The sequence below is a fragment of the Podarcis raffonei genome, chromosome 5, assembly GCF_027172205.1.
Source record: "Podarcis raffonei isolate rPodRaf1 chromosome 5, rPodRaf1.pri, whole genome shotgun sequence".
Taxonomy (NCBI): domain Eukaryota; kingdom Metazoa; phylum Chordata; class Lepidosauria; order Squamata; family Lacertidae; genus Podarcis; species Podarcis raffonei.
In genome coordinates, this window is record NC_070606.1 from 73004063 (window position 1) to 73029423 (window position 25361).

General features: G+C 40.0%; 1 protein-coding gene across 6 annotated transcripts in view; it reads left to right on the forward strand.

The window, feature by feature from the left end:
* Window positions 1-21766, forward strand: part of RHBDD1 (rhomboid domain containing 1) — a 30590-nt gene extending 8824 nt beyond the window's left edge. For 4 of the 6 annotated variants that reach the window (XM_053390071.1, XM_053390072.1, XM_053390073.1 and 1 more), the window contains 6 exons: window positions 558-690; window positions 4388-4476; window positions 5355-5408; window positions 8583-8702; window positions 14381-14439; window positions 19282-21766. In XM_053390071.1, the coding sequence (XP_053246046.1) occupies window positions 558-690; window positions 4388-4476; window positions 5355-5408; window positions 8583-8702; window positions 14381-14439; window positions 19282-19422 (596 nt within the window). In that variant the 3' untranslated portion in view covers window positions 19423-21766. The remainder of the gene's footprint in view (window positions 1-557; window positions 691-4387; window positions 4477-5354; window positions 5409-8582; window positions 8703-14380; window positions 14440-19281) is intronic. The other 2 variants (XM_053390075.1, XM_053390076.1) reach the window with 2 other exon arrangements.
* Window positions 21767-25361: the final 3595 nt, after the last annotated feature.

Sequence of the window (25361 nt, forward strand, 5' to 3'; positions counted from 1 at the left end):
CTTTTCTAAAGAAGGATCATACTTTGCATTTAGGAGTTGGAGTTAAAATCATGTTCTTGAAGGGCATGATGAGCACAAGGTACTTATGAACATACTTATTTTCAGTTACATAACTAATTTTGTTAGCTTCATTCTGTTTTGTGGGCATGCTTATGATGCATTTTCCCCAATCATCCCAACAGATGCAGTTTTAGGATTGCGCCCTAAATTTAAATAATCTTGAAGGACATAACCAGATTCTTGTGTTGATATACTTCCTCGTATTTTTTTTTAAAAAATGGCAACTCAAAATGAAATCATTAAAATGCACATGCAGCTAGATTTTCATATTTATCTGTCGCTACAACCCATACCAAAATACCGGTAAATTATTTTGCAGAAAATACTGACAGAAAATTGGGGAGTCGTGTTTGTCTTTTTCATCTGTTTGAAGTGTGAACAAAGACACTTAATGGAGCACGGAAGCATTTTAAGAACAGCAAAACTTCTATGTTCTTTGTTTTTCATATTACATGAGAATTTCTCTTAATATGTTTTTCTGCTTCATTTTGATTCAGGAGTATTATTTGCTTTGAAAGTTCTTAACAACTACTATCACCCAGGTGGATCAAGCAACGTCATGGGATTTATTATATCCAATAAATATGCTTGTTGGTTGGAACTTGTAGCAATTCACTTACTGAACCCAGGGTAAGTATCCTGTGACTTATCTACAACTTTCGTTTAATAATTATATATGTATATGGATGTCATTACGAATAGAGTAAAGCCTGCATCCCTTCTGGATTGTATGTTTTTATATGAAAACTGGGGAACATGTTCAAATGGCATATACAGAGAAGCTTTCTGGGGAGGAAAATGTATTTATTTCGTTTCAAAGAAATAGGGCTGTTTACAATAAAGTAAAACAGCATATTTTTATGATAAAATATGCATAGGAATCATTTTTTATTGTACCTTTGAGCTTTTAATGACATTTATAATTTGTAAGTGAGTTTTTGAGACATAGATTAGGCATAGATTAGCATAGGAACTACATTTAGCACATCACTGATAATCATGTCTCGTTTATGCCCATTGTAGTTCTGCTAGTTTGCAGTACTTGCTTCCTGATTCAGAGCACCCTACTCTTAACATCAGTTTTAACAGTGTTTCACCCTCCTTCTTGCCACATATTCTATACTTTCTGGTTTATGTGACTTACTCCTTCCAAACATTGAAGTGTTGTTGTTTTTTTTAATCCAAGCAGATTGTTTTGATTTAAGCAGGCTTTCTTTTTCATACTTCTTTTCTATCCTTTCTTACTGCTTAGAACATAGCAATTTTAAAATAATCACAAACCCAAACTGGGTTGTTGGGTCTTTTTTGGAAAAATAAGCAGCCAGGGTGCAGAAATTCATCTTAAACTTAAAAATTGAGCTGAAAAATAGAGTAGGAAAGGTTTCTATCCCTCTCCAATTCAAGGGGTGTGTTTGTTTCCTTTCCCCACAAAGGTTCTTTTTTGTGAACTCTCCCGCCCCCAACTCATTTTTGGCCTCCTTGACTCACTCTTCTCAAATCACACCTGCTCTTCACTCACGTTTCTTTCCCAACTCCCTCTACCCTCCCACTCATTCTTCTGTCTTGCCACTATGTGTGAACTGATGCATCATACCCATCATATACAGTTCATTTTCTGTAGTTACAAGTTCCCTTTTTTCGTCTCACAAATTCACTTACTTAAGTAAGAATTCATTTTCCTCTCCACTTTAGAAGATGGCTACTATTATTAATGTGTTGAATTGCAAGTGCACATAAACTTTTATTATCCCCTTGAGGCTTGCTGTATCAACAAGTGCTCAGAATGGGATGTGCCAACCATCATCCTCTTCTATTCCAGTGTAGGCAAAATCACTGGTCAAATGTTTAATATAAGAGTGGCAATCTCTTTGTTTATAGCATTTTTTATTCTGAGAGCTGCTAAATCCAGCTTAGGGGCAAACGTTTTACTGGGCAAACGTTTTAACATGTTCTTTTCCTGCTTAATCTTTGTCTGCTTTTTGTTATGCCAGTATAATATACAGTAACTGGTAAGTGTGTTCATGTTGGCTGCCTCCAAATCAGAAGATTCATACCCCACTGGAAGAGTTGTCTTGGCTTTTGAACCTGAGAATCTCCAAGAAGTGCTATAAGATCTTGTAGGGGTGGCTTTCATTGCCAGGATTAGGGTATTTGCTTGGATTTTAATTTTATCTGCAAGCTTTACTGATTAGAGTCACCTTAATTTGTTTGGAAATTGTTGTTACCTACCCTGTACAAAGAACAATGTCTGTCATTGTTAGGTAATAGCCTGATAGGATAAGATGCAATAATCCGTGATGGCTGATTCCATGACAACTGCTGATAACAGTCTCATGTATTCAGAATATCAAGCGGTAACAGCAGTTACCACTTGCATAAAGTAAGGAATGCAGTTGGTATCATTTTTCTATAGTGTAGCAATGCTTTTTAGCAAGAGGTGTTTTGGAAACAGTTTCTTCTGTTGTATGTTGAAGGACTAGAATGTTTTAATTAATTTATAGAGATATACAATACTGTGCAGGAAATGGGTATTTTCTTGGTGCCACATAGGGTTCCTTCCTTCCCCTGCTTTCTGTCATGAGTGAAGAAAAGGTTCTGAATGATGCTAACTGGAGAACCACCACTTTTAGTCAAATTCAGGCTGGTAAATCCTTATTCAACACTTCAACTTAATTGCAAAAAACCAGAAATGGGAATGCTAGCTAACAGTAAGGAACAATAGAAGTTTTCTGTACAGAACAGCTTTAAATCAGTTGGTTTTTGTTTAATCTAGGCTCATTTGCATTCAAATGCTGTCTCAACTCTATTATCCTTTACTACACAGCCTACTTTGTATAGTTTTAATTTAGCAATAAAGAACATAAATTGTGCAGTTGGCTGTATCTACCATGGGTTTATTTCCATGATAGGCTATGCTTTCTCCCGCTCTTGGCTTGAAGTTTTGTGGATTTTCTCACTAGGAGTCAGTTCATCCATTCTTTTATCACTCTGTTTTTAAGCACACTGTATTTAATCTGGCCTCTCAGTAGAAAGGAGGTCAACTAATGATGTAGTCTCAGATATAAGTCTCCATCAAGACAAAACTCTTTGAACTTTTCCAGATCAAACTTTCACAAAACAAAAGAGATGTGACTTGAAAATGTTCACACCCATCTTCTACCCCTCATCAAGCAGATAAAAAAAATGTGAAGAAGCAGAGCCACATAGGTCCAAGCTGCTACAGTTTCTGCTTTCAGCCCACTAAAAGGCGACTGGAGTGTTTTGGAAGGATGCTTATGGTGTATTTTGGCCATTTGTGAATGGATGTGGAAGAGAGAGATGGTTAAAATTCTAGCAAGTTCTTGGTGTATGCCTAGTACTCTAGCTACAGTTGGATACTAAAAGGGGATTTTCAAGTGACTTGGAGGCTTGTAATGATGAACTCAGTAATTCATCTCCTCAGCTTTTTATGAGCCAAGCTTTCTCCAGTGCCATCACTCCTTGCCACTGCTTCTCTCACCCCCCCACCTGCAAGCTTACCTGTAGGGAGGTTTTTCTATGAGGCTACCCTTCCTTCCTCATGGCCATCTGGAATGAAAAAAGTGCCCTGGGCACTAAGGACCCTAGTATCTCTAATTTCCTAGGGAACCTGAGTAATTAGTTTGAATATTAAATGTCTTGGAAACTACATGATCCTTGCCCCTGGAATGCTATCATTTCTCTATCTAATTATCTATCATCTATCTATCATCTAAAGTAACTTGTTATTTGAAGTTAGCTTAAAAGAACAATTAGCTTGCAAACACCCAATATTTTTTCAGTGATATTTTTTCATGCTAATGTTGTTTAATTTTTAATCTTTTCCAACTAAATTAATTTTTTGACTAGTTAGTATCTGTCTGTGCAAAAAAAGTCTCAGACCAGATTTGTGCCAAGTTCCAGTTTTTTCTGTGTTGTGAAAATCCTTAACCATTTTGATGCACCTGTCAGTAAGTGAGCAATAGTTCTTAATGGATAGGTAAACCCTAACTTTTTCTGTATTGGAATTTGCAGAATTAATAAAGTCTCTGAATATGGCTGTACAAGTTAGTACATCAGAGGAGCCCTATTGGATCATAAATAATCCATAAAGACCACAGTGTTCTTTTCGCTCATTATTTCCCCAAAAAATTGGACAGTGAAATACATGTTGTTCCTTTGGTTATATTAAAGTCTTCACAATTTAAAATGCACCAAGTGGAGCATAGGCTGCAAACTGACTAATTGGTCTGATTTGGGATAATGAGGGTACAGAATGTATCTAATCATGAGCAATACAACCTCTCACAAAGGATTGCTTTCTTTTTAGGACCTCTTTTGCAGGGCATCTGGCAGGTATTCTTGTTGGGCTAATGTACACCATGGGACCTCTGAAGATGCTCATGAAAGCATGCTCAGGTATGGAACGATGACCCTGAGTCTTACCAATAATTCACATTGCAGTGAATTGAATTGAACATGAATACTTAGCTTTTACTTCATAAGTTTCAAGCCATCCTTATGTGGTGTTTCTGTCCATTAAGTGTGGCTTTGCATCTGCAGTTACGTTCACATGGAATAGTTTGACAAATCCTTAACACATTATAATTTATCCTATAGGAGATTAGGAACATCAGTTCTCATTTAAAGTGGAGCATTTGAACTGTTCTTGTGTGGGTTATTCATGTGGACACACAATAGCAGAGCCTTGACAAGGTGCCCGTATCTATCATAGAGAGGGGAATGATTGTTGTGTGTTTTAGAAACCAGCATGAATTCACTTTAAGGGATCCTCTTTGCAAGGAATGTCCTCCTGTACATAATGTGTATGTGAACAGTATAGCAGGGAGGAATATACCCTGAACACAAATGGCATGTGAATCAGCTCTGCTTTCATAAGCAAACTTGAACTAACAAGTGCCATCCTTCATGAACAGCATACTTTTACATGTTTCAATTTAAAGGCACATTTGCAAGACAGGGGTCCTATGTATTTTGTTGTATTTTAGTGGTGGCTGCCACTAAAACAGAGTACAATGTTCTAAATAAAATAGATATGCTAGCTTTGCAAACAGCAGTTGAGGGACATTTTCCCTACAGTTTCAGTATCCTCCTTTCCCACCTCATCTTAGGTATTGCTGTTCAGCTTGTTAGAAGAAAATTGTCAAAACTCAATAGACATGTTAACAGGATGGAATTGTAACAGTTATACTTCTAGATAGATGAATCTGTCAAATTCAAAGTTGTAAAAGGGCAATATGATAAATTCTTATGAATATTAAATACATTCTTGCTAGGTGGCTTTCGCTCTCAAACTGACTTTTCAGAACAAAGAAACAGATACAATTCAGGTAAGTAACTTAGGTTGTACTCACTTATCTGAAAGTGCTCAGGAAATATCATAGCAGATTGGAGCACTCTTCTGTTTCTGTAGTGCTTCAGTCTGCTTTGTGGTGCCTCTGCCTTTTTCTCAGTGTCAGGAATGTAAATGTTTGAATACCATTGCCCTCTGAGTCAAGGGAAGTATGGTGTTTGATCTATACTGGGTTTAGCCACAAGGTAAGGATTGCTCACCAATGTAGCTGACATGCATTCATTCTCCTTTCATTAACCAGATTTATAAAGTGTGTAGCTGTGGTGGTTTTGGAGTTGAGGCGCTGATATTGTTGTGAGTGTGTGTGCCCACACATGCTCTGATTAGGGATGGGCTTAGGTTTTCAACATCGCGATGTGTCGTCAGCAAAACATCGCAGTTTGGCGATAAACCGCAATGTTGAAACAAGCTGCATTATCCCCAGCTGGCGAGGCACTGGGAGAAACTGCCTTAGCTCTCATGGTGGGACCTGAGGCGCTTTCAGCTCAGCGTCTGGTGGGCTGGGGACAATGCAGCTGGCCCCAGCCTGCTGCTCAGCTGTAGGCAGGAAAGCCTCCTGCCCCCAACTGAGCGAGCCCTGATGTTCTGGTGAGCAGAAGCGAGATGGGGGCTGCTCAGCTGGGGAACATGAAGCCCCTGCTTCCCAGCTGAGAGATCCATCGACCCCACTCCTGCTTGCAGGAGCGGGATCAGGGCTGCAGACTCCGTCATGCTTTTCCATTGAGGGGTGTGCGGCTGTGTTCCCCTCAACAAAGGAGTTTAAAGGAGCACCGCCTGGCAAGGCGGAGACAGGTAGCTGCATCAAAGGCAGTGCAGGGACTCAGATGCAGCCGCTGGGCTGTCTCCACCTTCCCCCAACGCATCCCATGTTCCGCCTGACTGCCTTCAGATGGTGCAGGGGGTCTGATTCGGGGGGGGGGGCTCTTTTAAACTTTTCCCTTGAGGGGAGCGCAGCTGCGCACCCTCAATGGAAAAGTGAGATGGAGCCTGCACCTCGCCAGCTGAGCAGCCCCGATCCCAATCCTACTTGAGTGCAAGCAGGAGTGGGGTTCGGACTCCCTCAGCTGGGAAGCAGGAGCATTTCAACAGAGGCTTCTGCAAGCGGTAGTGGGTTAGAGGCTCCGTAAAACTGCTTGGCTGAGGCGAGGGCAAAGGTGCACTCCTCAGCCAATCAGTTTAAAGAAGTAGAGGGAGGAACAAGCTGTATCACCACTTCACTCATTCAGATTGTTTCACCCTCTGCCGGTATGAGGGAAAGATCACTGGCAGTTTCATTCAGTGGTATATCGCTAGTGAAACTACCGCTGCTTGAGTCCCTCTGCTTCTAGCACCAGCAGCTTGTTTCTCCCTCAGTATGCTGGGTGCTAGAGGAAGAGGGACTCAGGAGCGGTGGCAGTTTCACTAGCGATATACCACTGAGGGAGGTTATCATTGCAGTCTGCTCCTCATACCAGTCCTGGGTGATATATCAATATATCGCCCAGGACTATCCGATGGGGGGCGGCATATGCCCACTCTTCCACTTCTGGCATGCAATCCCTAGAGGGGTTGCACTAGGACAACACAACCTCATACTGGAAAATGTTAATCACCTGATCTGATATAATAACTTCTTGCATTTGATTTAAGAAAAGAAACAAGTACCGTATTTTCCATGTATAACACGTCCCCGTGTATAAGACGACCCCTACTTTTTGGGACCCCAAATTAAGGAAATGGGGGGAGATTGCCGACAATCGCTCACCCGCCTGACTGCCGCTGCCAATTGCACACCTCGCTGAAGCCATGAATCGTCTGCCTGCTCGCCGCCAAACACCTGCCCAATTGCCACAGCAGCCAATCGCCAGCAGGCCTTGCTGCAGCCACCAATCACCTACCCAATCGCCGCTGACAGTCTCCTGCTCGCGGTTGCCGCCAATCGCCCATCCCCCCTCTGCGCACTATCCATGTATAAGACGACCCCCAATTTTAAACATTTTTAAATAATAAAAAAAATACACGGAAAAATACGGTATTTGAGAGGTCTATCTGGCCGGGGTGTCCTGTATTACCAGATGTGTTAGGGCTGGTGAGCTTTCTCTCAGTGATAGGTGGAAAGGAGAGCATTTTGGTTTATGCTGGTCTTTTAATTGCTGCTCTGTTTATCAGAAGATGATTATCCTTGTTCATGGATAAAAAGAGCAAATCAAGTACCATTATTCATGTACACCCTGATCATGCTGAGCACACACAGCAGCCTAATAAAAGAAACTGGAATTGTGTTGATCAACTATTTTATGGGGAAGTGAGATCATCCAATGGGTGAATTCAGCTCTTGGCTCACCCTTGCAAGCTATCACTGGAGTACTAGACATTTTTACTAGACCACACAGAGTGGAGACTCAGTTGCTGGATTGGGCTTAGGAATCAAACATACAGAATCCACTTACATGTCTGATTATCAGTGCAAATAGGGACATGTGCAAAAAAGTTGGGTTTGCATCCTTTTAGGGCCTAGCTGAATTGCAACAGGCTTTAATAGAATCTTTTTCTTTTTTGTGATTACTACAGTAAGCACAGCATTTTTCCTTGCACTATTACGTACCTCTTAGTTCTTTGTAGGGAAATGGTTGCTTATGCATAAGCGCATGGGCGAAAGTTTATTGCAGGGTTCAAGCAAGAAGTGTTGCTTGGAGCATGAACAGCGCGTGAACAGCTCATGCGATCTCAATGATTGGTCCACGTAGCATAGCCTGATGATGGCATGATACCCATGTATGGTACTGTCTTTATCTGCCGGCTGATACAATGTTGTATGTTTTTACTGTTCATAATAAATGTTGGGCTGCAGCAGCTCCTGAGGCTGTTAGGCTCCTTCAATCCATCTTGGCGTGAGACTGATTATTACTGATGACGAGCAGGTTCTCGTCAGTTCTTAAAAAGCAAGTTACAGATATAATGGTCAGTATCCAGTGAGGTTCTACCACTAGCACAAATACTTCCACTTGAGGAATGGAACTTGCCCTTCCTCTCTTTCTCCCCACACCCCCATACCCTCTACAAATCTGCTCCGTAGGGTTGAGGGAAAACGTAGAACAAATTCAATACTGTAATTTGATATAGTAGTCACTCCTGGTATCACACTTTCTTTCTCTGTGTGTGATCTGTGTAGAGAATTTTAGATACCCAGGTTACCCATCACACTCATCGAGAGATTACAGCATGTATACTGGCGGACTGAATGAAGAAGAACAGGTTGAAAGGGCCCTCAGAAATAGTCTGAATGATAGAGGTAAGAAATCTCACTTTCTACTGAGAACCTATGCAGGGTGTATTACGTGTTAAGGAATCATTGTTCATGTTTATGTAGGTCTGCTGTCTTAAAAATAAAATGAAGCAGAGTCTCATAAATTTGTATTTTCTTTTTTTCCTGTTGTTCTCGAAGTTTAACTTTGTTCATGGTTTTGATCAGGATGGTCCTGGTCTGTCTCCTTCCAAGATTCAAAAACGTACTCTTCTCTCATTACAATGAAAAACATCAACAATATCACAACGTGCATGAAATCTCTATTCAGGGCTAACTGAGCTGTTGAGTGCAGTGCTGGTCAGTATTTATGATTGGGGAGCAGACCTGAGTGAAGGCTGTAGTCTCCAGGTCTGCTTTCCAAGCCACAGTGAATTGGTTAGTTCAAATAGTGGGCCTGGCGGGGACCCGTGAAGCACTGCAATGGCCGGGGGAAGTTGCAATGCCTGAAACAAAGATGGTGAGGTGCAGTGCGGCGTTCTGGAGGTGCTGCGTTAGGTCTCAATTGGCACTTGCCACAAAGACAGGCAAGCGGCCATTTCCTGCTGACATTTCCATTCAACCCAGTGGTAGAATAACAGGCACTTAATCCCACATCGTAACACCTTGCCTGGTACTCCAGGCTTCTACTTGGTGCCATCCCTGGTTAATAAGGAACTTTCATAGAATTGCAGAGTTAGTAGGGACCATAAGGGACATCTAGTCCAACCCCCCCCCCCGCAATGTGGGCCTCAAACCCACTACCCCGAGGCTAAGAGTCTCATATATAACACAAATCTCTTGGTGAGTGCTCTTTCCTATTTTCAACCACAATTCTTGAAATATTTTTTCAGTAGCAGGTGCAGTGTTGGCTTGCAGACTAGTCTTAAAACACTTAGGTGGTTTGGGCACTCCTATCTTAAAGACGCAATGGAACAACATGTCTGAAAGCATATGGGGCCTTCATTTTAAATTTGCTATTAGGACCTAGAAGGCAGGGAGCCTGGAAATGCCGCTGCTGTTTTGTAAATGATTTTATTTGAAGAGTAAACAGCAGAATAAATTGGTCAGAAACTAATGACGAATTACTAAAATAATTTCTGAGTTTGAGGTTTTGTGTGTGGAGTTTTTAAAAACCAGTCTCCCTCGCTTTAGGGTTTGGGGATGATTGAGACTTTTTTTACTGAATAAGGCTGGATGTTTTTGCATAGCCTGTATTTAATATTTATATCATATTTGTTTAGTTAGCCACTGACTTTTTCTATTATTGTATGTTGTGTGTTGAGTCTGTTTAAAGTCTGACCATTTTCTATTTTAATAATTCTAATTAAAGCTTTTAAAAAATTCAATTGGGTTAGACTCTGGGTGTGTTTTGCTTCACACTTAACATCTGTTTGTCATGTGCTAGGGGTGGTATTGGCTGGTGAGGCTGAAGGGTTTCTGCTTCTCCATAGTGTGTGGGAGAGCATATTTGCATAATCATGTCTACAGAGCAGACAGCTCTATGACACCATGGTGTGGTGTGCTGTTACTCTTGCTGTTTATGTGCAGCTCACAGTGATTGGAATAATGTGAGTTCAGCTGTGGGGTAAATTGTCCCTTCAGGCAGGGGGATGGAATCTTGTTTTTTCCTACCCTGGTGATTGTATCATATCACTGGAGTGTGGCTAACTTCGGACTGTCTGAAACTATAACTTGCATCATCTTCTAAAGACATGTCTGGAATTTAAAATTTATAACCTTGGTAAAAGCAAGAACAATTACCGGAATAGCAGTTGTAGCTTTTGGGGATTAGCCTTCCTCCTACCACTCATTCCATGTTGAATGGATTTTCCACAAAACAGTTTAAAGTGACCCTTTCTCTCTCTTTTTTCTCTTTTTAAATTAACCCACCTTTCTTTCAAGTTTGGTCTTCAAGGCACCCTACAAATCATTTTTTTAAACCCGCTTCAAATATACAGAAGAGCAGCTGAAATAATAATCCTATCTGTATTATTTGCCATCAGAGAATCAGGAGGATAAGACAGTGTTTGTTTGGCATAGAAAATATTATAATGTTGGTGCTAGGCAAATATGCCTGTGGTGGAAGTTCCACAGTCTGGGTACCACTGGACAAAAGACCCTATCTCTGGCTATTTGATGACTGTCCATCTTAAATGGCTACTTGTCTTCATATTCACACTTATAGATAGATCTTCCAGTTCTGCTTTGTGTAACTCAAAACTTTGTAATTTCAGTAGTTGATTGTAATATCTCAGCTTTCTCCCTATTAGAATGCAAGTATTTAAAACTTTCATACATCCTCCAGTTCTTGGCCCAGGATGCAGGAAGTGCCAAGTGTTCAATAATGGTTTTAAATAGCTCTGCATGCTCATTAGTTTGTGTTCCCAGGAAATACAGTGGTTTATGATTGGCTTCTGTTTACAAAGCCACAGCTGTGTTAGTTTACTTCCCACATGAAAATTACTACAAAAAAGTCAGTACATTCCGTTACTAATAATACACATTGAAGTTGCTAACGAGATAAAAGATGTCAGTGATGGTGTGTCTCTGATACAGTCAATACAAACAAATAATTGGAAACAGATGAACATCACAGAAATGTGGGCACACAAATCTTAAAATATATTGTGCACGGATAAAAAAAAATCATATTCATATTCCTTTGGTTTCCTCTATCAGGGCTTTGAAATGGATGTTTGTGCCACACAGGAACTTAAAAAAAATACATGTCTCTATACAAGGTATGGCATAGAAACAGGGAGGGTACCAACAACATGGTCATATAATACTTGATCTTGTTTTGACACTGCTGGACTTTGTTTTTGTTAAGATATCTTGCCCACAACCATAGTTAGCTCACTGACACACTGTTATTAAGATATGCTTAAATTCTAAAACAAATAAACCTGTTAATTATGGGTTTGGCTCATCTTGTAAAATCAATGAAGTACAGCAAAACACTTAACTGTTTTGACCATGTAATATAAAATGTCTAAGTAAGCAGAATGTTAATGGAAAGAGGTCTATCTTGGTTGGGATTCTTTATCCAGTATAGAAACACTAGCCAAGAGAGACTTACCTAGAAGTAGCCCTGCTCTGTTGGATCATTCAGTGATGTAAATAAAATCATGCACAGAAGAGTTTTTCTCTGCTTAGAAGCCTGTTTCTTCGGAAGGGAAGTAATGTCTTTGGGATAATGCAAGTTTGTGTCTGAAGATTGGGGCAGGAAGATATTTAGTGCCATTGGAGGAGAGGCAGTTTTAGCACTCCTAGATATTGTAATACGTTTGATTTGTTTTTGCTTTCCTACTGAAATTAAGTAATTTAGTCTCAAGTCAAGCCACTTTTTCAGCTTTTCATAGGGTTCAGATCTGGGGAAATCAAAATTAGCCACCAGTAGTATGACCACTACTGCTGAAATACAGTGGTACCTCGGGTTACCAGATGCTTCAGGTTATGTGTCTTCGGGTTGCGCACCGCGCCGAACCCGGAAGTACAGGAACAGGTTACTTCTGGGTTTCTGCGCATGTGCAGAAGTGCTAAATTGCGCTTTGTGCATGCACAGAAGTGCCAAATTGTGACCTGTGCGTGCACAGACGCGGCGCTGTGGGTTGTGAACGTGCCTCCCATACGGATCATGTTCACAACCCGAGTTTCCACTGTAGTGGTGAGTATAGGTGTTGAAAGCACCTATTGGATTATGTCTGTGGTGACTTATACTTATTCACAAACAAACATCCAGTGCGTAGAAGAAGTTGTGCTTCTACAATACAAAGCCAACCAACAAGTTGCTGGTGTGCAGACCTTGTCATCCAGAGCATTGATTTGTATGGTATTTAGGGAAGAAATACGGGGAAGAAGTTATAACTATAATGAGAGAAACAAAGTTAAAGGAATTTCCCTCACATTCCTGCTGGCTGCATTGGTATGTGTGGTTGTTTACCATAATGTGCATGAGCTATGTGTTGGTGTACACAGCTTGAGTGCTCCAGTTTTACTACTTAATTTGTCTAACTAGGAGCAACAAACCATGAGCCTTGACTTGGTGTGAAATTGTGCACTTTAGGATATAAACCAACTACACACCTTGGACTAATGTTACCTGTGAATACAGTCAACGTTTGCACAGTCAAGCTATTGATGCTGGATCAGGGATAGTGTCATAGTAGTTGGAAGGAGAAAATTATTGTTTGCTCCACAGAAATAACTGCATGGTTGGTTAGTGGGGGGTTGAAATGACATGAGTAGTTCTGTAGTGTGACTTCAGGGAGTCCACCTGTGAAAGTCACCCATGTGCATATACATATATAGTTGTGTTTGATGATCACAACTTAGATCTCTTATTGAGCCACTCTAATTGCACTGGAGACCTGGAGGTGCGTCACTTAGAAATTGCAGTGTTTTCTGAGGACTTTGGATCCACTTAATCTCTGAAGGTCTTTTTAGTGTTCCTTCCACCCACACAGAGTGCACTCTGCCACTTTTATGCTCCCCACCCCATGCTTTCAGAGGGAAAGCTGACCTTTGGACAGTGTCCAAATAGGCCCTGGGAACCAGTGGATACTATGAAAAAAATTGTTCTGTGGTTGTTGCCTTATTGCAGCAGGCTGTTCATGTACACACCATGCCATTGGAAACCTCTCTTGAAGTTTGTAGAAGAAGCATCTCTGAATTGTATGTTCATGTGGAAGGTGGTTAAGTAGCCAGGTGACATCTCTGACACGTTTTGCTCTTGTTCCCTGTTCCTGATGAAGGGGTTTGAATAGGACTTAAAAGCATATCTTTCTTTCTTTCTTTCTTTCTTTCTTTCTTTCTTTCTTTCTTTCTTTCTTTCCTAATGAAATAGGATAGCTACAGGGGACCGTATCACTTATACCAATTCTTTTATTTGCCATCCTTTGGAACAAAAATGGCAGTGATGCTGAAGACTAAGCAAAAAGGTGCAAGGGAGCAATAATCATTGCCAAGATCTTCCCATTTATTTACTCAGCCCATTTCTGCTTTGTACGCATTTTAAATGCCCGTTGTTGTTTTTTGTGGAGAAGCATTTCCCTCCCACCCGCAACTTGAATGTAATATTAGTGTGTCTTTTATAGAGTGCTGTCGTATACGTAGCTGTTTTTTGTTTGGAAAGACAAGCCCAGCTGTACTGCCAATAGGAAAAAAAAACTGCTGGGTAATGCATTATGTATTCTTTATACAGTACCCAGAAGCTCTTTGTGAACTTTGGACACACAAGAAAGAATGCCCTGGCATTACAACATAATTAGCAAGACCAAACAGTGTTGTTAGGGAATAAACAGTCTCTCATCTGAGATGAATTAAAGCCAAAACCGAGGTTGTCGTTTGGTGCCAGTTGTTCAAATGTTACTAAAACTGTTCATTTGTCCCCTTGATAAATTGTGTGTGGGGGGGGGGAATTTCCAACCAGTTATGAAATTATTTGATTATGAAATTCATTGTGAAATCTACATGTTACAGACATGTGTTTAGAAAGAACTCTTGTCCTAATAACTTTACCCATTGCAGTGAGAGATTCTGAGCAAGTTGTAAAACTCTTCATAGTTTGTATGCACATAGTAATTAATCCTCAAAATGACCTTCAAGGTTATTTTCTTTTAGACTTTGTGAAATGTGTTTGGTTTGATATTTCCCTAATAAACACTTTTTTATTTTATTTTAAGAAATAAATTGTTGGCAACCAGGAAGAAAACATCCTAGACAGAAAGCAGTCTATTTACAGGTCACATTTTTTCCACATTTTTATATGTTGGGTTTTTTGTTTGTTATCAAACAAGATTTTTGTGAAAAGAAACCTTTGTTTGCTTCTAGTGCTTGTTCCTTGCCTGAAGTTATAAACCAACATTCTTGGTATTGTAGGGTTGCTATATGTCCTCTTTTTCATGGGTATGTAAAATGAGAGTTGTCATAGCGATCCATAATTGCCCTTCAAGATATGGCAACCCTAAATGTTTCACTGAAGCCAAATGATACGTCATAATCTTATTTGGGGATACATAAATGATACATAAAAATAAACATTTGGATTATATGTTCAAGCAGAGATTTTAACATTACAAGAAAGGCCGTAAACATCTTGTGTTATCTATCAGGATTTTCTTGGGTTTGTTACCTTCAGTTTCTTATGCAGGTTCCTCATGGATATTGTTGGTGTCCCAACTCCCATCAGCCCAGTCGGCATGACCAATGGTCCAGGATGATGGACATTGTCATCCATCTGGAGGGCCACATGTTTCCTATTCACACCTACTCTAAATAGTTCCTGATGTCCCCAAGAAATGCTAGAAAGTGATACTTCCTGGGTCAATGACTTGTGCTATTCCTATTGCTGCTGCCTGTAGGAAGGATGAAATTGACCATATAGGTCACCAAAGTTATACAGTGGTACCTCGGGTTAAGTACTTAATTCGTTCCAGAGGTCTGTACTTAACCTGAAACTGTTCTTAACCTGAAGCACCACTTTAGCTAATGGGGCCTCCTGCTGCTGCCGCGCCGCCAGAGCCCGATTTCTGTTCTTATCCTGAAGCAAAGTTCTTAATGTGAAGCACTATTTCTGGGTTAGTGGAGTCTGTAACCTGAAGCGTATGTAACCTGAAGCGTAAGTAACCTGAGGTACCACTGTAATAAGAAAGCCTAGAGTTGTTGTACAGGGCAGCATTAGTGTAATCGACTGATTTGAGATTCTTTGCCAGCATGACAACATATATCCATCCTGATGAGATCAGATCATGATGATCATGCTGAATAATTTTTTGTACTACTCTGGAACTGATTGGTCCTGTTCTTAGGACCATCCAAGGAATCCCTTTGTCAGGGTCAGAGTATTGCCTTCTATAACCTGAGAACATTGTTCTTTTGCATCTTATGGCCCGACGCTCATTAGATCCTAGAATTAGCTTGACCAAATTGGATGTGGAGGTGCATACAGGCTTCCTTTTCCCTATAATAGCAGAGCCTCACTGTCAAATTGTAGATGGTGGTAGAACTGGGCTTTGCTATGCTCTAGGACAGGTAGCGGATCTGTGGCCCTCCTGATGTTGCTGAATTATAGCACTAATCAGCCTGGCTAGCCTACCCAATGGTCAGGGATAATGTGAGTCACAATTCAGCAACATCTGGATGACCACCAGTTAACTATCCTGCTCTATGAGGATTCCTCCATCCAGCCCATGATAATTTGAACTGAATCCATCACATTTATGGAGTGTCTAGCTGTGACTAAGAATGAGTCAGCTGAAGTTGCATCTAGTCAAGACCAAGTAAAGATAGTTGGCAAAATTTGTAGTTGAGGCACTCATAGTTAATTGGGTTTTGGTCTATCATGTGTTCTTTGTTTTTATAACCTTTGACAGCCTCTTTTGCTGGACAAATCTCTGCAAGAGCATTTATAGAGCACGTTGGATTGAGTGCTTTGGTTCAGTAAAATACATTTTCTTACTCATTTTGTATTTCTCAAGTATTCAAGTCCCCCGTTTTATTATCATTGTTGCATGCCAACTACCCTCTGTTCTCGTAATGCTAATAGTTTTATTGTGGAATTTTGATGACTCACACCTCATGTTACTATTTCTTAGATAACATTGTAGTCTGAACAAAAGTTTATTAACTCTTCTACAAGTAGCACACAGGGGTTTTGTGATATACTGTGCAAGTCAGTGGCATACAATAACTGCATCTTTTAAAACTTCTAGACTGAAGTGTTCTTCATGCTCTATCCCAACTCATGATTGGGAAGGGTGTTAGTTGCTTTGCAAATTTAACAAGCCTTTTTTAGAGTATGACCATCTCACAATGCCCTTGAGAGTTCCAAGGTGATCTCTTTATGCTATTGAGTATAGGGTGTTCAAAATGATGTTTCAAAAACAAGTGCCAACAGTGGTAAATATTTTTTCGTAGTACTTCTGTGCAATTCCCAGCTCTGACAAAATCTGTTAGCTAGCTGTTCTACATCAGGGTTAGGATGTCGGGTATGCTGCTAATCTTTCCAGAAAAAAAAGCACTCCTGTGCTGAATAGACCACATAATAGCAAGTTTCAGTTCTGAATTCAACAGTGGATTAGTAGAAAAAATGTATATCTATATATCCCAGTGGGCTTTCACTTTATTCTGTTTTAGATGAAACCCGATGTGACACAGAAAGTGCTAGTTGCTAGCAAATAATCCCTGGGTTTCAAACCAGCCAGACAATAAACAACTCTATAATATTCAGTGCTGCAGCTTCTGTAGAGCCCATCTGTTTCAAAATAAGCCTAATTCTGCTTACTATGCGGAATGCTTTGTTGACTGGAGTTTGTCCTACTTTCCTCTAATGTGTTGCCTGTGAGCCTCTGGTGCCATCTCCTGGAACTCCTGAAGCATGATCAGCATCTAAATTAATATTGTTCACTAGAGCAGTCACTATTTTAATCCTTGATGTTTGGATGCAGTAGAAACCTCCCACACATACTAAAGTGTATGCTAAATTCGATTCCTTGTTTTTGTTTTTATTTTAGGCACAGATGCTTTTTACTCTGAAAAACCAGAGCATATCTGACACATTTGCTGTCACATTTACAGTGGTCCGTAAGAAGTTTCCAGTCCTGAATAAATGTCAATAATTTTTCTCTAATTAAACATGTTAACTTTGCCATCTCAGCCAAGTCCATGAGTTTTATCAGCCATTCCTCTATAGCAGGCATAGTGGTCCCTTTTCTTCAAGGTGATTAACTATTGTGTTTAATCTATCCTCCTTTCTGCCCATTGTACTACACAAGTCTTGCTCACCTAAAGCAATTGTGAGATCTGAACTACAATTATTTGCTTATGAACATTTCTCATTTCTGATTATTTCAGTCTTTCCTTCGTTCTCCTGGGTTTCTTGCTTCAAACATCCATATAAGGAAATTTCCCACCTTTAGCTGTCCCTTGCTATCCTCATGCTAGTAACTAAGGTTATGGTCCAAGCAAAGTGGGCTTGGAAGGGCCCTATGTTTTGCATATTGAACTGCGTATTGGCTCTGTAGGCTGCAATGTCATTTTTTAAAAACACTCTTCCATTTTGTGTAAATAAATATTCTAATTGTAGTAAATTGTATGGTTCTTGCTTATTTCCTCTAAATGAACAAGATAATATTGACATTATTATAATTTTTATTTTATTTTTTTTAATTTATACCCACCTTCTTCCCAGGCGGGGCCTCAAGACGGTTTACAGATAAAAATAAGAGCAGCTAAAAACATAGGCAAAAACATAGGAAGTGAGCTATGTGAATGCTTGATTTGTTGTTTTGCTTTGCTCATCTCCTTTCACATAATTCTCAAGACGATTTATAACCATACAATATAAACAACAAAAATTGGTTTTAAAATAATACAACTAAACACCCAAGGCAGAGACATTTAAACCAAACAGCCTGGCTCTTCAGCTGATCATGCAGGGTTGGCAGAAACCTCAGAGAGCCACAGCTTCATGCACAGTTCTGTCTCCTGTATGCCTAATAACTCTTCTGCTGGATCAGGCGAAAGGTCCATCCCATTTCTAATAGTAGCCTGCCAGAGGCTCAAGCATAGCAACAATGGCCCTCCCTGCTCTTCGTCCCCAGAATCTGCTATTCAGAGAGACATTGCTTGTGAACATGGAAGTTTCAGTTAGCTGTCAGGTCCATCAGTTACTATTAGCTACACCTTTCACAAATTTGTCTAGTCCTTTTTCAAGCTGCCTATAAACTGTTGGTAGTCAGCACAACTTGTAGTAGCTGATGCAAAGGTACAAATCTTAGGTCCACCATCACTCTGGACCTAAAATGACCTCACTGCCCAATTGTTTTTCAAAATCAAAAGACCATGACTCTCTGAGCCATCCTTCTTCACTTATTTGGATGGTCACCCTAGTTGACAAAATCATAGATGTGTAGTTGGGAAGAGAAGCTCACCTCTTCCCTGCTTTAGGAAGTCCCAGTATCCTGTTGTTCTCATGAAGTTGAGTTGCAGCTTAGCTCGTCCATAAACTGCTAGCAATTGCTGCTTGTTCTTTTCCCCCAAAATGATAATTGAACACAGACAGTTTTTTTAAAAATATTCAGGCAACACTGCATGGCCACAAACTATTTGTTCCACTGGAAATTCCCTTCAGCAATAGAAGAAATTACTTTTGAGAGCGAGAGCTTAAACTGAACTTCTTTTCTCTTCTTGGGGTTGGAAAATTTGATGGCTATATGTCTTCTACTGGAGACAAAAAGAGAGCACTGACTGAAAACTAGTGTGGGATATGAGGTGTGTATGTGTATGAGGTGGTGGTCACCCCTTTTTATTACAGCAGTTGATGCATTTCATCACAGAGGAGCCAATGCAAGAAATTTCAAGGGGACGGGTCATGTTGATGAGAAAGCGTAAATTGTTCCATTGACAAGTCTTTCTTTTGACTCAGAATTATTACACATACTATAAAGCCTAGTATATTAGCAGCAGCAACTTGCAGATTTGGGTCTGACCTAACATTATAAAACTATATGTTAAAAATCCTCAGAAATATGCCTGTTGTAGATTTCGGAAGATGACAGTGATTGGTATTTGCTTTTCTTAACAGGCCCAAGACATTACAGCAATGAGAGGAGACCCTACGGCTTCTGGCTTCCACCGGAAGAGCCATCAGTTGAGGAACTTAGAAGGCAAAGACTTAATCGATTTGAGAGGTGGTAAAATTCTCAGGTTTTTAAAATATATATAAAGGGCTCTTCCCAGTCGCCAGATCACTGTCCGATCTTTATCAGTTTAGCAGTTTCTCAGAAAATAATGTTTCCTGCAAATTATCGTACCAAGGTGTGTGGAAAATGTGCACTTGCTTTGCCTCTGGACTTCCAAAGTTAAAAGTGAAGTTGAAAAAGTTTCTTTAAACCCTTACATCCTGCAAGGAACTTCCTTTTGGGGTTACATTCAAAGACACTGCAGACAAAACCAAAGGGGATTTCTCACGCCACAAAACTCACTTCTTAAATTATATTGTATTTGGGTTTATTTTCTTTAACTCTGATAATCATTTGCTTGTGTTTTGAATATATACTGTGTGGATGCAAATGTATAATGAAAATGTTTATTTTCTATTTGGAATCCTTAAAAAAAAATCTGAGTACAATTGACTTGGAATATCTGTGCAAGCACAACTGAAATGAAAGGAAAGAGAGATGTGCAGGAACTATACATGGGCAGTACCCATTCACTTGAGTGAGATGGGCTTGTGGCACGCTTTTCATTGTTGGATAATGCTGAGTCTTGCTTTACATTGAGCTCACTATGGAAGCTTCTGCCAGCTGCTTCTCTGCACAGAATTTACGTCTCAAATGCTCTGGAACAGAATTTGATGTGCCTCAGAAAAGTTCAAGATACAGTTTAGGGCTTCTAGATAACAGCTTTTATTTGGCTAGGATATGCCCTCTTTAGATCTGCTGATTGGTTAAACCCATCCATATTGTTTTCAGTATAATTTAAGAACTAAACATTATGGTGTGTAAAAAGAAGCTCCTGGCAGCCGTTCTGCAGTGCCTTTGGGCACAATTGTGTGCTAGTGATGTATCTTTTTTAGGTAATAAAGTGACACTCAGTGTATAAATATATTAATGTAGTAACACTTAAATCTTTTTGTACACGAGAGGCCTGAACTTTGTATATTTTTCAAAGCCCAAGTAGGAGAACTTTCGTTGCCTTCAATCTTTTCAGTATTATTCATAGCATATTTAGATTCATGCTGTAAGTTTTGATTTATTTGTATGTTCGAATGTGAGTTTACATACTGACTGGGTTCTGTGCTTTTGAAGCATTGACACAACTACCTCTCCAAGGAGTTTTGTCCAGGATCTCCCTCTCCCTTTCTATTCCTCCCTGCCCCCCATATGCACATCATAAGTAACATCTGGATGTTAATGTAGCAGAAATATTGATGATGTAATCTGTTTGTTTTCTGGATTTCATCAGCAGATCCTCAGTTTAAAAATATGAAAACATTTGAGATGCACAGGATATTGTTTGGATAGGCTTCAGTTTTGCATCTGTAATTTCCTTTATCAGTGTTGTCCCAAGAGAACCAAAATACAAAATGGTTTTTTGTCTTGCCAACTGCTGAGAGCTCTAAATTTGGGAGAGGTTTCAGGAATACAGTAATGGCACTACATAAAAATCTCTTTGGTCTCTGATGATTTTGTAGGTCTTTTATATTCAGAACTACTGATCCTGTACATAATTGAGTACTGGTTTTCATCTGCAATCTATACTGCAAGTGCAGCAAATGTTGTGCTTGAATTTTTATTTTAAGATCTAGCTAGCATTTGTGCTGTTACATTTTTGTCCTTCAGGAAAATCCTGTGACCACCTATGCTAACCTTCTTTTGGTTAAGACTTGCATTTGGGGAAAGACTTGCATTGCTGCCAAAGGGAGCTTACTTCTAAGTGGAAATAGCTTCAGAGGAGCAATATTCATCAGGACCACAACAGGAAAGTCCAGGATAATTACTTGTAAAGGTGCATTTACCTTTGTGGTCACTGAATTTGCCATTACATTTAGTCAACTAATTTTCAATTTTCAAACAGTAATACTTGAACCGAATCAAGTACTACTCATTTAAGAACATAAGAATAGCCTGCTGGATCAGGCTAATGGCCCGTCTAGTCCAGCATCCTGTTCTCACAGTGGCCAACCAGATGCCTAGGAAAAACTTTGGTTTCCAGCAACTGGTATTCAGAAGCATTCTTCTCCTTGAATGCTCTTCTCCATGAATTTGTCTAATCTTTTAGAGCCATCTAAGTTGGTGATTATCACTGCCTCCTGTTTACTTATTGTAAACTTCTGCAAATGTTGCTGATGAAGACGCCCTCGACTTTTAAATTATTATTTTTAAAGCAAATCTTCACAAGCTCCTGGAAATCATTTTGGTTAATCTCTTTTGAGGAATTGTGTTAGAAGAGGTGAGATTGAACATTCCTGTTCATTACATGTTTTGTCACTGGTAATTATGGTTTGTGAATTAACAAGCAATCTTGTGATTTTTTAAAAGAATAAAATATATATATTTCACACTTCAGCTTAAATAGGGCTGTGTTTTTATGTGTGCATGTATGTGTTTTGGCCCCTCAACATAGCATTTTCTAATTGAGGAGTATCCCTGATAAAATGAACATGTATATAAAAAAATCTAATACTGATCAATTAAGTTACCTGATTTTCAGTTTCAAATGACTGTGGAAAGGTTGTCCTTAAATTTAGTGAATGAAAGCTCTGTTCTCATAGAAGAATCATGCAGTATAATGTTTGTTTCCAAAAATGTGTTTGCTGTTGTGTAAATAATCAAATTCTTTTCTCCTGGTGGCTTGGTAGAACAGCCACTTTATTCTGAGTGGTATTGGTGGAGATTGTCACATCTTTCCTGGAGTCTGAGGATACCTTTCAACGTCACACTTTCATTCCATATTGTCTCCAGCTCATCCAAAAGAGTGTCTGTGTGGCAGCTAACTAGTGTATGATACTTACCTTGAGTTTCGTTGCTTTAGCACAGTTACCTTTGGAACGAAGAAGCAAGAGGGAGGGAATGATTGAACTTTGGGTTGTTACAACCTCTAACTCAATACAACAGGTTGGTACCAAGGTAAGAGCCAGGAGACAGTGTATCCTGCTGCCTGTCTTTGACTTCAGACATCACATCAGTGATATTATGGCCTTTGCTCTTCACCCCTTACACACCTGAAAGATGTGCCAAGGAGGCCCTATCAGCAGTATCAGTCCCTTAGTGAGCCTTTGGGTCAGTAAGACAGTCAGGACCCAAGCATGACCACCCTGCTGGTAAGAATGAGAATTTGGTTTGGGTGGTCTTCCTTTTGTCACACTGATGCCTCTTGGGTATCCATAACATCTCTTCTCTCCAACTTGCACTGGACCTGTCACTAGAGAAGGCCAGAGTGTCTGCATGACATCTGGTCAGTTATTGTTCTTGCGCTCCAGTTTGAGTGCTCCTGTGTATTTTATCTCAAACAATTCAGTGCAGAGCAAAGGTTGGTTGTGAATAACGGTTGTCCCTCTCAGCAGCTGATTTTTGTGGGCTGCCTGGAAGATTCCTGAACAGAGAAATACCTTTCATGGATCAACCCGGATGGACAGCTTTCTGTACAGGGTTTCAAGTCGAGGCTTTGTTTCTCATTGCAACTACCTAGGATCCTCAGCTTGAAAGAGATATTTGGATCCGTTAGCATCTATAGCTTGTACTCTGGCTTGAATCTGATAAATTGCAAAAGTGGAAGTGTTTGAAACTTGCTTCAGCCTTCACTGAGGTAACTGCCTGCCCTGAAAGCTACTTCAGAGGCTTTTCTTCTTACATTTAGTTCTGAGGTTTTCTGCAGCAGCCTGCAAGGTATGTATGAATGACAGCCTGTGTTTATCAATGGCAGGCAGCAACACCAGCATCCTACATGTACTATTCCAACAGTACTATGAATTTCTGGGAGCATAGGATTTTGGGATTAGTTAGTGTTTGTTCAACAAATTTGGGCCTACAGTGTATGTACCGGTATATCTGATTTTGTGATTGGGACACATCTGTGATGTGCTTGAAATATAGACCAAAACCAATACTTGGACATTTCTCTATGGTTTCTTTTAGTTACCTGTGGTCTGTGTACTCTCTAGAACACCGAAGAGAAGTCTATTGAAAACAACAACAAATATATATCCCCTTGAACCTCAAGGGAGAATAGAATTCCAATCAATTTAGAGGGAAGAAACAGACACCAGAGGGAAAACATAGGAAGGAATGTTCCCTGCAGATGGCTCCATTCTCTGTGTAAAAACAGTATTTTAAAAAATGTGCCATGAAATATTGCTGTTCATTTAAAGTGGAGGATAGTATTTCAGTGACAGCCTAAGCACTAACTGTGGAAGTTACCATGGCAACAACACATTTGTCATGACAGCACTGCAAATTGGCATATAAAGCCAGAATAAATTGTCAAAGCATGAGTAGCTTGGAATGCACAAACATCCATGCTCACTTTATTTTGCATGAAAACAAAACAACAGTTGTAGTTTTTTCTTTCTTATGCTACTTGTTAAGCCTTGGGCCTCTTTAAAGTGCTTTTATCTGTAACACTTTGCAGACTGTGAGTGAGGATCCCCCCCCCTTCCTGTTTGACTCTTGGTTTTATTTTAGGGAAACACACTTAAGAGGTCTGTTTATAGGTGAACATGCAGCTAACTGTTCATGTGGAGCTGAAAACTATTATCCCAAACTGTTTCATGTAGAACAAACATTAAGTAATGACTGTTGCAGGAAGCATAAGCCAGTTTTATCTCTAAAACAAGCTTTTTTCTATTTTTAAAACTTTATCGAGCAACTTGGAAGGAACTTAGGATGGGAGTCTGGCTTGCCTCAAAGGCCAACTTACTGACCAACCCATTGTTGTCTGTTGTTCACTCGTCTTACCTGGTGCCTCTTGGCATTTGAGCAGACCGTTCTACACCCTTTTTGAACCACTGTTAGAAAGTCTGGTCTTCTGGAAGTGCAGACTCAGTATTTTGTCTCTCTCTTTTGATCGAAGGGTAATCAAACAGTCTCTCACCCTGTTCTTTCTCTTTCCTATTTCCCTAGTCTTGTTATCTCCCAGCCCCACCACCCAGCCCTAAATTAGTCCAGCCCCATGTTATTTGCATTCAAGTCCCTCCCCACCCCTGCCCTTGGGTATATGTCTCCACTGCTATTTTGTCAGGTTTCCTAGTCCGTGCCTTTACTCCACATAGAACAGTTGCTCTGTCTGCCTCTTATATCTGCTACAGGAAATGCTTAAGTTTATGGTCCAGGCAGTATAGGTTTGGGTAGCCTGTGTTAATATGTAACCACTAGCCATCTTGCTGTCTTATAGTCTGTACTGGTACTTTAAGCTGCAAATCACTTTTACTTCTTGTCTACTATATGTGCAAATATTATAGGTGGTATCCAAATAATGCATTTCCTGCAGGATTTCCTGTTGTGCTACAGAACTCCTCCTCCCTACACACACACCCCCTCGATATGCTCTAGAGATTCGCCCAACACTGCAGAGCAGTGGGAAGGGTACAAAGAGGCAGGGTTCCAGCCACACGGTTAGTTGGAATTCACCCACTATAATATTCATTTATCTTAGCATTTGTTGGTTCTTGCTAGTCCTGCCAAGTAAGGAAGGCAGTAATATTTTTTAAGTGATCATGCCAGTTGCTGTAGCTTCTGTGACATGCACTCATCTGCAATATGATACTTCTGTGAATGCTTGTGTATGGGCTGAACAACAGATCTGGTTAACACCTCAGGTGGGTTTGACCTAGCCTGTTTGTTGAATTAACATTCCAAGCAGGCAAAGTGGGTTTTTCCTGTTGTCTGCATTTTAATGTTTTTCATGCATGAAAGCTATTTTTAGCACCTTTGTTTTCTTTTTCTTGTCGATAAATATCAGGCCAAAGACCAACTATGCCCATTGTGTGGTGGATCTGATGACTTGAAGATCATATTGTAGTTTAGGTCAGATTTTCAGCACTGTTCACAGGGGATTAAAGGCCATATTCTCTTTCCCCTATTGCTCATCCTTTCTTGCCAAACAGCTGATTGAAGGGAATTTTGCTTTTTAAAAGGGCTGCATGCATGCATCCCTAGATACTTC